The 14953-nt window shown below is 40.4% G+C and overlaps 1 protein-coding gene across 1 annotated transcript in view; it reads right to left on the bottom strand.

Moving 5' to 3' along the window:
• The window catches only part of LOC109042988 (discoidin domain-containing receptor 2), a 217899-nt gene that overhangs the window by 41874 nt on the left and 161072 nt on the right, over positions 1-14953 (bottom strand). The window contains exons 7-9 of the mRNA XM_019059994.2: positions 12359-12566; positions 2235-2372; positions 82-299 (exon numbers count right to left, since the gene is read on the bottom strand). Of these exons, the coding sequence (XP_018915539.2) occupies positions 82-299; positions 2235-2372; positions 12359-12566 (564 nt within the window). The remainder of the gene's footprint in view (positions 1-81; positions 300-2234; positions 2373-12358; positions 12567-14953) is intronic.

Raw genomic sequence — 14953 nt, 5'->3', positions numbered from 1 at the left:
TGTGCGTTTTTCCAGTGTCTAATACCGAAGGCAGTTTGGTACCCTCATTCTACTGTTGCCAAACGACATGCCGGTGCTTACCTTCATGTTGAGCGGGATGTTCTTCTCGGGCGTGAAGCTGGCGGGGAGGGCGCAGAGGGGGTTGCCGGCGGCCTTGATGCGCCGGTTGCGCAGGACGATGTAGGCGATGGCCGCGGACAAGACAACAATGACGATCATCAGCGTCCCGATGACGAAGCCGACGATCCGATGCGAGTCCGAGTCCTTCCCGGCCGGGCCCGGCGGCGGCGGCACTCCTCCTGAAATCCCAAAAACAAACCGCCGTGATTGCTGATAAGCCCTAGCCTATCCGGCCACCGAGGACACCAAGGGAGTGGTCCACAGCTCCCGAATCCTCGTCGAAAAGACAGGAACGGAAACGGACGGTATTGCTGCTGCGCTATGGAAAAACGACGTATGAGCCTTCCGACACTGCTGTATACTGCCGTGCTAAGGAATAACGCCGTATGAGCCTTGAGACGTTGCTAAGTTCCCTTTGATAAAAACCGAATCTAGTGGCAATATTGTGAATATTTTTTCCCAAGATTTTCAGACAATTTTTTACGCAATTTAATCTGAAATATCTGAAAATTGCAAAGACGAATATGCATGAATGTCGTCAACAATACATATTTTATTGAGTGAAATTTGGCAACTCTCGAATGTTCGTACGGCGTTCTTCCTTAGCACGGTAGTATAGATGGCCAAAGTGCGGAACCACGTATCTCAATTCTATCGTGCTACATGGAAAAAATTAAATTGCTGATTTGACAATTCAATTGCTAAAAAAAGTGACTGCAATATTTCAACGTAGATTTCACGACATAAAAATGCTACTTTAACCACTATTGTAAAGCTAATTTAACCACGCACGGGGTTGGTTAAAGCAGCATTCTTTTGTTGTAAAATCTACATTAAAACATTGCAGTCACTTTTTTTTAGCAATTGAATTGTTAAATCAGCAATTTAATTTATTCCGTGTAAGGAAGAACGCCGTATGGGCCATCGAGCATTGCCAAATGTCCTTCGAAAAATCTCAAATTTTCAGGAAAAGTTGTGAATATTCCTCTTCCGTTTTTTGAAAGGATCTCGTTCGTACTTTAATTTGAAAAGTATGAATATTACAAGGAAAAATACTCTCAACTTTCTTCAAGAATAAGTATCTTCTGAGAGGAAACTTGGCAACGTTCGAATGATCATACGGCGTTTTTCCTTAGCACAGCAGCATTGGGGTGTTTCAAAATCGTCGCTTCTATTTTATTTTTTTCAGAAAACAAGTCAACTTTAAAGCTTGAAATTTACATGGTATATTCTGCTCGTAAAGAGGAAAAATAACGGAAGTTTCTGGGAAATTACGTTAACGGGTTTTCCAAAGAAAAAATAAAGTATGACAGGAAGTTTGCAAAGTCACAAACGGAGATATGGTGGCTTCGCACTTTGGACATCGATATTTACGCATATAAATTGCATGACAAATATGCATAACTTTCCTCAAAAGTTAATGTTTTATTCGAGGAAATTTGGCAAACCTTCGAATTTTCAGATTGCGTTCTGCCCTAGTAAGGCAGCATGGAAAAATGTCTTATAAGTCTTCAGGATTTGCCAAATAAAGAGGGGGAATTCAAAACTTGGTAACCATCAAGTTTTGTTAATATTGTGGATGGTATTCTTCACTGTGAAAAGACCTTAACGTCTTTGCTCTGCGAAATTTTAATTTGGAAATTTTTGTCTGAATTTTGGCTGCTCTCCGTCACAAGAAGCGTTACTTTTGAGCCACTGGATTCCCGGTGAATGAGAGCAGCAGATGCACAATACATAATCTTAGCAACCAGTGGCGTGGCGTGAATTGCGATACATCGATTGTTATTCCATTTAAACCTACGGTAAAGAATCGATTATTAAGGTGTTTGCTGCGAACACCCTGTTTATCGATCCTTTTCCATAGGTTTAAATGGCATAACCATCGATATATCGCATATAACGCCACGCCTCTGTTAGCAACCCCTGATGGAGCTTACCATGTTTTGTACCATGCATTCCATTCTTCAACAAATGCTCTCTGAAAAACTTCGGATTTTCTGGAAAAATCGCGAATATTTTATGGTATCAAAATTCCATCAAAACTATCAATCTGACCTGAAGAAGGACTGGCTGTTAAAATTTGAAAGTGAGTAATGTACATGCAAACCACTTACCGACTAAGTCTGAATTCTGAAGATGGTAGTCTCTGGTGGGTGTCGTATGAACTTGGTCTCTTTGCAGAGGGTACTCGCTATGTTTGCTAATCTTGTTGTCCTCCTCTTTAGGTTCACTCTCGATTCCATCAACCGGCTCTGCAACAACGAAATATAGTCACAAAATAATATATTTTCAAATTCTTTCCACCGGAGAAAAAAAAGTATTTCACAAATTTAGAAGTAATGGTTTAGGGCTGCCGTATTACACCCCAGTCGAAATAACTCACCCAAAACCATCTTCACTGTATGTAACATCGACCGATGTCTTCTCATTGTTCTATCGTTTTTAACAAGAATCTAAACAACATAATTGATATCGATGGCTATAGTGTAAAATCTCGTATCTCCATTGCAGTGTCTCAATATTTCCGCCCTAATTTTATTTTTGCGAAGAAAAACAGGCCAACTTTACAGCTCAGAATTTATACAGTATATTCTGCTAACAGAGATGAAACAAGCTGCTGGTTCCAACACTACTGTGTTGGAGAGCTCGCCTTTGGGAAACTATTAACAACTATTAATGATTTTTTCTGAAATTGTATATGTATTAAATGAATCTTTACCCAATTATCAGAGGTTACATGCCGATGCAAAATGTTATGACGTAATTTCATATGACAAATTTTTCACATTACAATAAATAAAGAGAAATAAAGAGAGAGAAATGGAATTATCTTTTATGAATGTGATTTTGCGGCAAATGTTGCAATGGCTATTTTTGCCATCGCATTTTTGTTTCTGGCTTTCATCGTTGATAAGCTTTTTCTTAACTTGTCAACAATGTAATGAAACCATATGATTTAATTTTAATTTTTTTTTTAAATCAAGTCGCCAACTTGAATTAAGGTTATACTTTGTTAAGCTGGCAGTCTGAAATTCTGAATTTTTATCGGCACAGAGTTCAAAGAAACTATAATTTAGCACGGTTTGGAGGAACGTTTCTGCCATAATTCTTACACAATACTTATGGTATACACTAAGAGCTGAAAAGGAATTCACTTGAATTTTAGCGTGGAGCTCGAGAGACCACTTCAAGCCTTTGTATGCGAGTGGCTCAATGGAGCACATCACGCCTTTGTAGGTATGGGGTGGCTCAATGGAGCACCTCGCGCACTATAAATAGCACGGAGCTCGAAAGAGCACTTCATGCATCTGTATTTTAAGGTTAAAACGAACTCTAAAGAAACTCAATGCGAGGCTCAAACGAATTCTCAAGCATTCTAAATGCGAGGCTCAAACGAATTCCCAAGCATTCTTGATGCGAGGGGCTCAAACGAATCCTAAAGCATTCTTAATATGAGGTTTAAACAAACTCTGAAAGGATCCCAATGCGAGTCTCAACCGAGCTCTCAAGCATGCAATTATTTTGAGGTTAATTAACCTTCTATGGTACCAATAACGGCAATCTTAAGGATTATCCATTAATTATGCGCAAATCTCAATCTTAGTCTTAGTAACTTAAAATTAATTGAACAAATTATTAAATCACGTCGAGGTCACCATGTTTTTTATTTTAAGAAATAATAACAATTGCAAGTACAACTGCACACAAAAACTGCATTGAAAAAATAAGAGGATGATAACATACAATTAGGTTATTTGATATAAAACCATAGCAACATGCTATGATATGCTCGGCCACTGGAAAGTGCTGCTCTCTAGTGTAGCAAACGAGGAACAATTAATCCTCAGTTGAATGAGGGAACGGAAATGTTCGACGGAGGAAAACTGTAACCCGCGAAAATTCAACTTTTAGACCTTGAAATCAATGGGATTTTGGCCGTTCCTCCGACGGCAACGAGAACCATCCATTCGTCGCCACGGACAGTACCAATGCTAAAAGAAATCGATCGCAAAGAGCTCTCCCGAGTGGGCGAGCTCAAAAATCAAAGATGTTTTCAAGAAATTACATCCACTCGTTTTCCGAGGAAAAAATAAAGTATGACAAGAAGTCTGCAACGTCGCAAACGGCGTTATTTCGCACTTTCGCCATCGATATGTGTAATTGGTTTAAATGGAGCAGATAGTACCGCGGATAATCATCTCTGAGAAATAGGTCCCCGTTAAAAATAACGTAAAACCGGTAATTATTCGTCGCGGGATTGCTTCATTTCACGCAAAATTCGATTACCCTCTGTGTTTCCCAGAGAGAAATGCGAGAATTTCGGAGCAACAACATCTCACTCGGGAATTTACTGTATTTTCGCACGAGAGTTGCGAATTCAGATCGCAATTTTCATCACGATCATTCGCATGTTGTCCCCGCTTGCATGTATCTGACCTCTCGGCTTCTGGAAACCGCGACGACTTAATCTGCGCGGCCTACCGAACCGGTCGATGGGTTCGAAACACCCGGGAGCCCTACCGTTGCGGCAAAAAAAAACATAGATTACATGAAGTTACCGTAGAGGTTACGTCGTTTTAAATTAACAGAGCAGAGTTGTCTTGACGGGTCGCCTGAAGCCAATAATTGGACCTCATTTTCCAAAAAGGAACAGCTATCTCTTGCTTATTTTAGAGGAAACGCACGCACCGCACTGCTGTGCTAAGGAAGAACGCCGTATGACCCATCGGACATTGTCAAATTTCGTTCGATAAAACACGGCTATTCAGGGAAACTTTTGAATTTTTTCTTCCAATGTTTCAGGGTATTTTATTCGTAATTTAATTTAGAATATCTGAAATTTTCAAGGACAAATATGCGTAACTCTCTTCAAAACTACATTTTTATCCGGCGGAATTTGGCAACACTCGAATGTGGCATGAACAGCAGCATGAGTGTTCCTATGCAGATACGTGAATTCATGGATTGGTCGGAAACGGTGGCTCCTTATGCAAATGAAGTCCAATTTTATGCGACGATCTCTTCCAAGCATTGCGGGATTTTAGCTGAATAAAATTTTTCAAGTCGTAAAGAATAGCGTAGCGTGGCAATTGCATCATGAACAATAGATAGAAAAACAATAATCACTTGAGTTTAGATCGATGGAGAGAAAATGTTAACGAGTAATGCAAATCGTGTTGTAAGCGTATTCCGGGTTGCCTTAATGAAACCACCCTTGTAAAAATGACGGGTGAGCAAAGGATGTCAAGTGCAGCAGCAGCCGTTCTTCAAGCAACTCAATCTATATCATCTCGAAAAGAGCAGATTAATGAAAAAAGGAATATTGACGTTTATATATACGTATAATATATACGAGAAGGACAAATCAAACGAAAAACCCGGAACGTATTCCATTTTCAACCGGAAACAAAAATTAAATAAAAATACCGCTGTATTTTGCGACTTGATATTGACTATTTTGTTTCAGGTTGATAATGGAATTGTAACTATTTCGAAACGTTCCGGATTTTTTTTTCTTCTAATGTGTCCCCCTTTTGCAACCTCTCCACATTTAAGTTATTATACTTTATGACGATGGTAATAGTACCTAATGCCTTCATGCAACTATTCGTGTCCAGCGGATAAGCGTGTCGCGGTAATCTAATTGAAGGCGCTCCGGTTATGTATACTCATTATCATGCTTGATGAGAAGCGGTGCTTTTGCTTTTACGAAGAAGTCCGTAGGTTTTTTGCTTATGAATTTTCCATAGTAATCCTCGTTTCATATTGAATTGAATTAATTTTATCCACAAAACGGTCACGGACAATCGGACACCCTCTGAACAAGAGTCGTCGCATCAAAGGTATTTTCATCATCGTCGCGTAGTGTCTAGCGAACATGATACACTAATTTCTGAATGATCAAAATTGATTCCTGACTTTTTCAACCTGTTTAAAATGTTCTGGTTGCAATGTGATCAGGGAGCTCATTTTCAGGTTTGTTAATTATTATACCTTGTCTACCTGTTATTAATTTATATTCCCGTCGTTTTCAGTGGGAAGTTATGTTGCCTGCGATCTGCCAGTCCTCGGTACCGAAAGGGAAAGAAAAGACGGGGGAGTAAGAAAATTCGGAAAATGAGGAACACTTTACTTTCGGAATTCTAGGCGATAATTTGTTCATTTAATTTCAATTTATTTTCCTTCACATCTTCTCATTTAGCCATATGTTGAAGGTCGTGAAAATTCAACTACCGTCGTAGACTGTTGACGCAAATGGCAAAAAAATTGTGGGGCTTGGAGGACAAGGCGCACAAGTGCAGATTTTGAAAAAATTGAGATTTTAATGATATCAAGTAAAACTAGTCTTAAAGCATATTCTGTGAAAAATACGCTTCCAAATTCCAGTTTTTAAGCATCCAAAAGTCAGTTTGAACTTCCTCTCCGACATAAGGATCCATGTAGTTTCGAAACTTCAAACACGTATTTCTCGGAATAGCAAAAACTGTAATTATGCCTCATGACATTCGAATTCCCCTCGATTTCAAGGTACGACTGCAATACACCTGTGCGGAGGACGATTTATAAAGAAAATCAACAATGTTTTGAGGAGAAGGAAGTAGTTATTGCCACGCCTTAATGAACGTTTCAACTTTCAAGTCTGATGACAGGGACGGAGGAACACGCTGACAGCGGCAATTACGATCCTTGCACACCGCCAAAGTTTAGCGCCAATCATAAAAATATCCGTAAATACTCATGAAGAGAGCAAACTAAAACACCAGGGTAACTTTGCAATTATGGCCCCAAACTTTGTAACTAAAACTGCAAGTTTCACGCGCCTCAAACTCAAACTCTTTGCAAGTTGCGAGACGAACTTGCAAAGACAAATTAGCGACTTGTTTGAGACTATAATCTCTGCTTGTCAAATTAAAAACCTTTACTTTTACTTCGAACCCTCGAAGTTTTTTTCGTGGACAAGCCGGGAATGGAACCGAATTTGTGAAAAAAATGACGGAATAATGGATACTGCTATGCAAAAAGGATTATTCTGCACTACATTCTTGCAAGATTGCATTTCATAATTCAATCTTTGAGAGAGGAGAAAAAAAGTTTATTTGCAGTGTAGTTAGAGATCCCCAGCTCATTCTTCCCTAAAAAGGAGAACATGGTATGAGTAGACATCATGGCATACTATTATAAATCAAATATCCCTTCTTCCTTTTCTTCTTTTTGCGGATAAATGTATTCGTGGAAATGGTACTTCATGTTTACCCATAACCCAACTCGAGGTTACCTACACATTATGTTTACCGCGTATTGTTCAAAACGAACCATGTAAAACTAACCCAAAATATTAGTGTATTTTCCTCGGAAAGAAGCGAAAGAGAAGCGAAGGTGTGAAGACAAGGACATAAAATATCTACTAAACTTTCCGTCTCTCTGTCTAAAAATGATCAAAACGAAGCCTATACATTTGATACGTCACGGCTGCAGATGGTTGGCGCCGACATTGAATGGTGAAAGACTAAGCTGAAGGAGGAGTTTTGAAGACTACGCAAACAAACAAGGGAAGAAAAAATACGGTCACGTGAAGGGATTTCAGTCATAAAATAAAGGGCCCAGGTCCTTTAATGATTCCACGGTTGCCACGAGTTTAAAAAATGGATTTCATTCGATAGACTGATCTATACACTCTGACTTGATATTTTGTGAGTCTTTAGAATTTAAGGAAAATGTATATGAAGTTTCAGGGCGTTATAGTTTTTATTCGTTTGTTGAAAAAATACAACTAAGGAGGAAATTAGGCGGCATGAAATGCAGTCCCCATGATTCTAATTGAGTCCATACATTTTACCTGGGTCCAATCAGGGGGTAATATTCGCCTCGAGTGTATTGATCAGATTATTAACATATAGCTTACAACCTCTCTCTGAAAGTAATCGTTGATACCCCGTGCACATGAATTTCCGTCGAGGAAAGTATCCAGAAGATAGCAACTTGTCAGTCAATGATGACAATGAGTTTGACATCAAATCAAATTCACCAAATTTTCTTGTTAATTCTTCGGGATTTCGCATAGAAATCCGTTCTGTTCGGTCACAGCTTCCATCGAAAATTGACATTACTCACCAATCATCGAATTTTTTTTAAGTTCCAAGGCCTGGATACTCACTCAAATTTCCATTAATTCCCGATCAAATGGTGACTGGTGCGCACCATCTACCATCAATTTTTGCGGCCTGCAAAAATTTGATGGTAGACGATGGAACTGTGGGTCTCATCCGTCATCTGACTGCCACACAACCGTGCTTATTTCGTGCCTATTTCAATCAACACGCTGTTTTAATTAATTTTAGATAACAATTTAGATAACCCTTAACCACCATTCATGTCATAATTTTGATCAGAATTTATGGAAATTTGAGCGTGTATCCAGGCCTCAACACCCTCTCATAAAAATTCGATTATCATTCAACCCTCCCCCCAGATTTTTCAAATACCGCGCCAAATTTGGCAACACCGCCAAAAGTCGATTTTGTGCATCAGGATAGGGAACAACCGCGGCTGCGGCTTGTCTAGATGCTGTCAATCGACTCGGATCGACTCAATCTGAGCGTAACGCGTGTCGGATCGGGACTCGAACCCTCGTCGAATTCGATACATCGAACTTCGATACTTTTCACACGTCAGATAGGATATCCGCCACCGCGTAAATCGAACGTGTGTATCGCTTTGCGCGCAACCCGTCCCGTTGCGACGGCAGATAGCACATAGCATAGCAGCACTGAATAAATCATCCGGAAACGAAATAATTTATCGTGTTGTTATGTCTTCGTCTCTGGATCGCTCTGTTCTGCATTTCATGCGATGTTGCCGCGTGGGCCTTTGCGGTGCGTTCGTGGTTTGTTGACACTGACGACGAAATATCCGAGTGGAAATCCGCTACTCGGGTTCCTACATGGAGAAAAAAACTTCGTGCATGGGACCCGAAGTTGCGGTCATACGGATCTCTGAAGTTTTCTGATGACGCATCCGAAAACTCGAGGTCGAGCTGCCGAAGTTCGGGTCAGACATCGAGGCACTTCGGGATGTACCCGAGTACTTCGGATGTGTGATCCGAACCCTTCAGTATGTATCGAAGTACCTCAGACGTCTGACCCGAACTTCGGCAGCTTGACCTCAAGTTTCCAGTTACACTGGAAAAAAAAACCATTGGATCTAGAGTCCAGACTCTTGAAAACATTGATAAGAAAAAGGACTCTTGGTTCAATCAGAATCTAGCTTAAATCAAGAACCAAGCCTCTTAATTTGAGCGGATTTCCTTTTGATTTAAGCATAAATCTGATTGAATCAAGAGTCCTTTTTCTTGTCAATGTTTCCAAGAGTCTGGACTCTAGATCCAATGTGTTTTTTTCCAGTGTACGTGATCCGAAAACTTCAGAGATACATATGACCTCAACTTCGGGTCCCAGGCACGAAGTTTTTTTTCTCCGTGTACGGCGTAAAATTTGCTTTCGGGAATCAATGGTAAGTGTGGTTTAACGGCGACTAGCCGTGTTGAGTAATTTGATTGGTAACCTTGAGTGTTTTAAGCCCAAGGCGTGCTATAATTGGACGTATTTTTATCAAACAGAACTATGTGCAGGTGGAAAAGATGGGGTGCGATCTCTAGTTGCGGGCCGTACAAATGAATGGGAATTATAAAAGCACCAGTCCCGTCATTTACCTACTCGCCGCCCATGGGCCGCCTGTATTTTTCCGCCCCCTTCTCATTCGTTTTGAAATACCAATAAAAACCATCAAGTAAACGTGCCAGCGGGGGAGGGGTGCCTAAGACTTGTTTACTCGTATTGGACATATTTTTTGGGAAAGCCCCGTTAACACTACTAGCTAAAGTTCACGAAACTTTGCGCGAAAGTTAAGTTCCGTAAACCTATCTCTGTGTGGACAAGGACTTCCATTCATAAGAAATGAACGAACAAATTGTGAAAGAACAAATTTAAATTTAGTTTAATGATTTTGACTTCCACCGCCGCGCCGCGCAGACTGCACTGTGTTTGGCACATTGCGTGAAGTAGGTCTTCTAGGAAACAGTCCTCTAGGCGCTATGCGTTTCACGCCGACCGCTGCTGAACGCACTATGTTTGACGCAATGCGTGAAGTATTCACGCAGTCTTGTAGGCGCTATCCGTTTCACGCTGACCGCAGTGAATGCACTGTGTTTGATGCAATGCGTGAAGTATTCGTGCAGTCTTGTAGGCGCTAATATGTGTTACATGCCGACCGTCGCGCCGAGGGCTTCTCCTTTTCATCTCAAGTCCTCGTCATCATTTCTCTGTAAGACTGTTGATCCTTATGTAAAAGTTTGTGAGAAACATGATGGTGCTACTGGTTTTCTCTGATATCAACTCCCAGGCTCAAAAAAAGCTCTCAAGTTGAGGCCAAAATGGAGGTGATATTCCACGCTATCCTGAGAGTCCACGTCTACGTCAAGACAAACTCTCCATGCGAAGATAGGGAGCCAATACATTGACGGGGCTGCCACTGTATTTGGGGACTCCAAAACTGCAAACACGGCAACCCTGCTAATGTATTTGCTCCCTATCTTTGCATGGAGAGTTTGTCTTGATGTAGAGGTGGACTCTCAGGGTAGGGTGGGATAAGCCCTCCATTTTGGCCTCAACTTGAGAGCTTTTTTTGAGCTTGGGAGTCGGTTTCAGAGAAAACCAGTGGCACCATCGTGTTTCTCGCGAACTTTTACATAAGAATCAATAGTCAAATCGCAAATTCTTCACACATGCAACATCTCCATTGGAGATGAAAACACAATCCGAAAAATTCTCCGTGCCCCCCCCCCCTTATTTGGATTTCCGGATTGAAAACCCGCGGATACGCTCGCGGTCGCGCAACACGGATCGCGAACTGCGAGCGTCGTCGTCGGGTCGGTCGTGGCGGGGAATGTATTTTTGTCACGCGCCCGTGTTCATCGCTTAAGTGTAACTTGTCGGGAGCTGTCGCTAGTCGATAATGAATGCACCGCCACCAAGCAAAAATCCACGCACGACGGCAAATCCGAGCTCCCCCGAATTCGCACTCATCCACCCCCATCCCTACTTTTCCACCCCGCTTTTTTGCCTTGATCCTCGAAGGGTTTTCGTACGCGATTCGTGCACTGGAAAAAAGAAAAAACACATTGGATCCAGAGTCCAGACTCTTGAAAACATTGACAAGATAAAATACTCTTGATTCAATCAGATTTTTGCTTAGATCAAAAGGAAATCCGCTCAAATTTAGAGGCTTGGTTCTTGATTTAAGGAAAAATCCGATTGAATCAATAGTTATTTTTCGAGTCTGGACTCTAGATCCAATGTGTTTTTTTTTTTTTTTTTTTTCCAGTGTGGGGTCTTACTCTTGGCCCGCGAAGGACGAGGGGTATGTATACAATTATTCAACTGGGTGTCTAGTTTTATTTCATTTAGGAAAATCCTGATGAAATCCTGGTTTTTCCTGATTTTTGACTACTTATTGCTGATTTCATGATTTTTCCAAATCCTGATGAAATCCTAATTTTTTGCGGAGGCGAATAGGACACCACAAAAATAGCTTGATAAAAACGTCCGATCTGACGGTCGACTCGTCTTTAATTTCCTGAGTTTACGACCGATTTTTCCTCAAATCCTGATGAACTCGGGATTAAATCCTGATTGACCTCAAATCCTGAGAGAATCGGGAAAATCGGAAAAATCCTGATACTAGACACCCTGTTCAATCAAGATTCCAGCGGACTGATTGTTGAAATTGATAGATGAAGATATAGATATTGCTTGAAATGTTTATACAGAATATTTTGCTATCACAGAGGAAAAATTAAGGAGGTTTTCAAGAAATTACGTTGACTAGTATTCCTGGGAAAAAATAAAGTACTCTGGAAAAAAAAACACATTGGATCTAGAGTCCAGACTCTTGAAAACATTGACAAGAAAAAATACTCTTGATTCAATCGGATTTTTGCTTAAATCAAGAGCCAAGCCTCTTAATTTGAGCGGATTTCAATTTGATTTAAGCTTAAATCAGATTGAATCAAAAGTCTTTTTTCTTGTCAATGTTTTCAAGAGTCCGGACTCTAGATACAATGTGTTTTTTTTTTCCCAGTGTAAATGACAGGAAGACTACGACGTCGCAAACGGAGATAGGTGGTTTCGCAATATGGCTGTTGGAATACGTATAGTTTACGATGTGGGATAAGAATACTTACCAGATTCAAATGAGACTTCGCTGATGAGTATCCACTTGTCTGCAAAGTAGAGTTGAACTTTGAGGAATTTGGCGCATTTATGGTGGAGCTTGATGGTGACGTTGCGGGCTTGCTCTATCACGTGATCAGTCATGTAGGTGAAATGAACCGGTTCCAGCGAGAATTGCTGCCCTCCCGTGCTGAAGTAAACTTTGGCTCGTGAAAATACCTGCAATCAAAAAGCGTCGTTTATGTGAGCGAAGACGGGGCGAGGATATTAATTTTCATCATGGCATTAAAGAAAAGTGAAGATAAATGGGCCTTGCTAACACAGAGGGAGATACAGGGATAAGTTGGAGAATATACCAGAGGTCGACTCTTTGGGTCAAAATAAGAATTTTTTAAAGTGTGACTGTCCACGGATAAAAGGACTGAAGTGCCCAAAAACTAGTGTTGTTCAAGTATCATGCGCCGTGCTAAGTGAAGTGCCGTATAAGCCTTTAACGTTGCCAAATTTTCCTCAATAAACTTCTTATTTTCAGGGAAATCTTTTTTTTTTTAAAAAATTTATTTTATTGTAAGCTTCCAATACAGGAAATATATACAGTAAGCTTAAATTATACGTAATGTATGTAGAGGTAACAACAGATTAATTACTTAATATCCTAAGAGTAAAGATAGAAAGAGGTAAAATAATTGACTAGCTAGGGAAATCTGCGAATAGTTTTCCTCCAACTTTTCAGAAAATTCTACCCGCGATCAGATCTAAATTATCGGAAATTTTCAAGAGAGAATATTCATAACTCTCCTCAAGAATACACATTTTAATGGAGGAAATTCACTCTCAAATGTTCAGAGGGCGTTTTTCCTCAGCACGGCAGTATTAATACACCACTGCTTTCTAAGAGTTATTTTTTTTTCTCGAACATTTGTGCGCAAAATGCCACAATATCAAATCTCGTGGACGGTAATAAAAATATTTGTTCACATTAACTTTGTCCATACTCATTAGTACGTCGGAGACCCTGTGACAGGATCGATGGATGGAAGAAAAATCCGGCGGTGACCCAGCGCTACGCTGTAAAACGTTCAATTTTTCTCGATGTATTTAAATGACCCTGATAAATAATTCACGACCCTCTTGCTGCCTTGCTAAACAAAAACCGTGGATCTACATGAGACTTTCGAAGGACTTGCGTTGTTTTTGTCTGACACCGCGGGATACCCTGCGAATAACCGGAGAACGGAAATATTTTACCGAGGGATACCTACACGAAAACACCCACTCTGAGAAAAAAATCCATAAACAGTAGTTGAAATATCTCAATTTTCGTAAGAACCCTGGAATGTTTGTACTCTTGTGTATTTTAGAGTTCAACTGGAGATCGGCATGTTCCCTCTAAGCGATCATTGCTCGAAAAGAAAACTTACAACGTTGATGTTTACGTTATCTCTGCAAACCCCAACCACGCAGTAAGTTCCAAATTCGACGAAATTATTTGTCCTTGAAATCTTGTGTAGGCATCCTAAATAGAGACTCCATCATCGCTTAGTCGACACCGAAGTTTTACTTATTTTACACATGCATTTTTTTATGTTCACTATGCACTGGTAAAAAAAACCTCTTGGTTCAAGAGTGCAGTTTCTTGTCGCCGGATTTAAGAGTCTGGACTCTTGTTTCAATGCAAAATCTGCTTGAATCAATTCAAAATCCGCTTGAATTATTGTAAAATCCGCTTGAAACAAGAGTTCAAGACTCTTAAATCCGGCGACAAGAAACTGCACTCTTAAGTCAATGCAATGTGGCATTGGTCCAAGAGGTTTTTTTAACCAGTGTATGCAACTGAAGTGACTGTATGGAACTGAAAGCATATGATACATGCAAACCGGATTTTAATTGGAGCTTCTGATCATTATTTAAAGGAAGCCACCAAACTAATGACCGGAGGCTCTGAATAAAATCCTTTTTCACATGTGTTTGTACACATTTCAAGGAGAAAATGGCATTCTTAGGCTCGCATCTACCTGAAAAACGAGTGATCATTTGAGGAGACAGGTTTTTTCAGAGGATTTTGTACCCTAGGAACGTTATGCGACTTACGAAGCTTTCCCAGATATGTTCGTAAAATGCGAGCGTAAAAATAGATTTTCAAAAAAAACTGACGATGATTTAACACTCACACGAAAGAGGTTACCATACACGAAACACGCGTTTATCCCCTCGAAAATTTCATTGAATTTAATAGATTGGAACAACTGAGGCTTTTTTTCGTCCATCGTCATTTAAACCACCGGTGCATGCGATGCGATTTATCAGACAGCACCCGGCAAGCGAAGCGACTAGTCGTTGATAAAGCTAGACAATAGAAATTCAACTCTTGTGAACTTTTCACCGTAGTTACGATAGGCATCAACCATTCATCATTTTCGATTCGTGTGCGTTCCAGGTCTCTTTAGCGTGCTCTACAAAATGCCCCGGACATTTTATTCCACTCTCAGGTTCCGACGTCGCATTTTTGAGCAACTGGGGTTTTTGCCGTTCTTACCGCGATCAGGTATAAAGATACTAGTGAGCTTAGGGGTTTCAAACCAAAAACAAGCAGTGAACTCCAACAC

Source organism: Bemisia tabaci, chromosome 6 (assembly GCF_918797505.1).
Source record: "Bemisia tabaci chromosome 6, PGI_BMITA_v3".
NCBI lineage: Eukaryota > Metazoa > Arthropoda > Insecta > Hemiptera > Aleyrodidae > Bemisia > Bemisia tabaci.
This window is presented reverse-complemented; position numbering and strand designations above follow the sequence as displayed.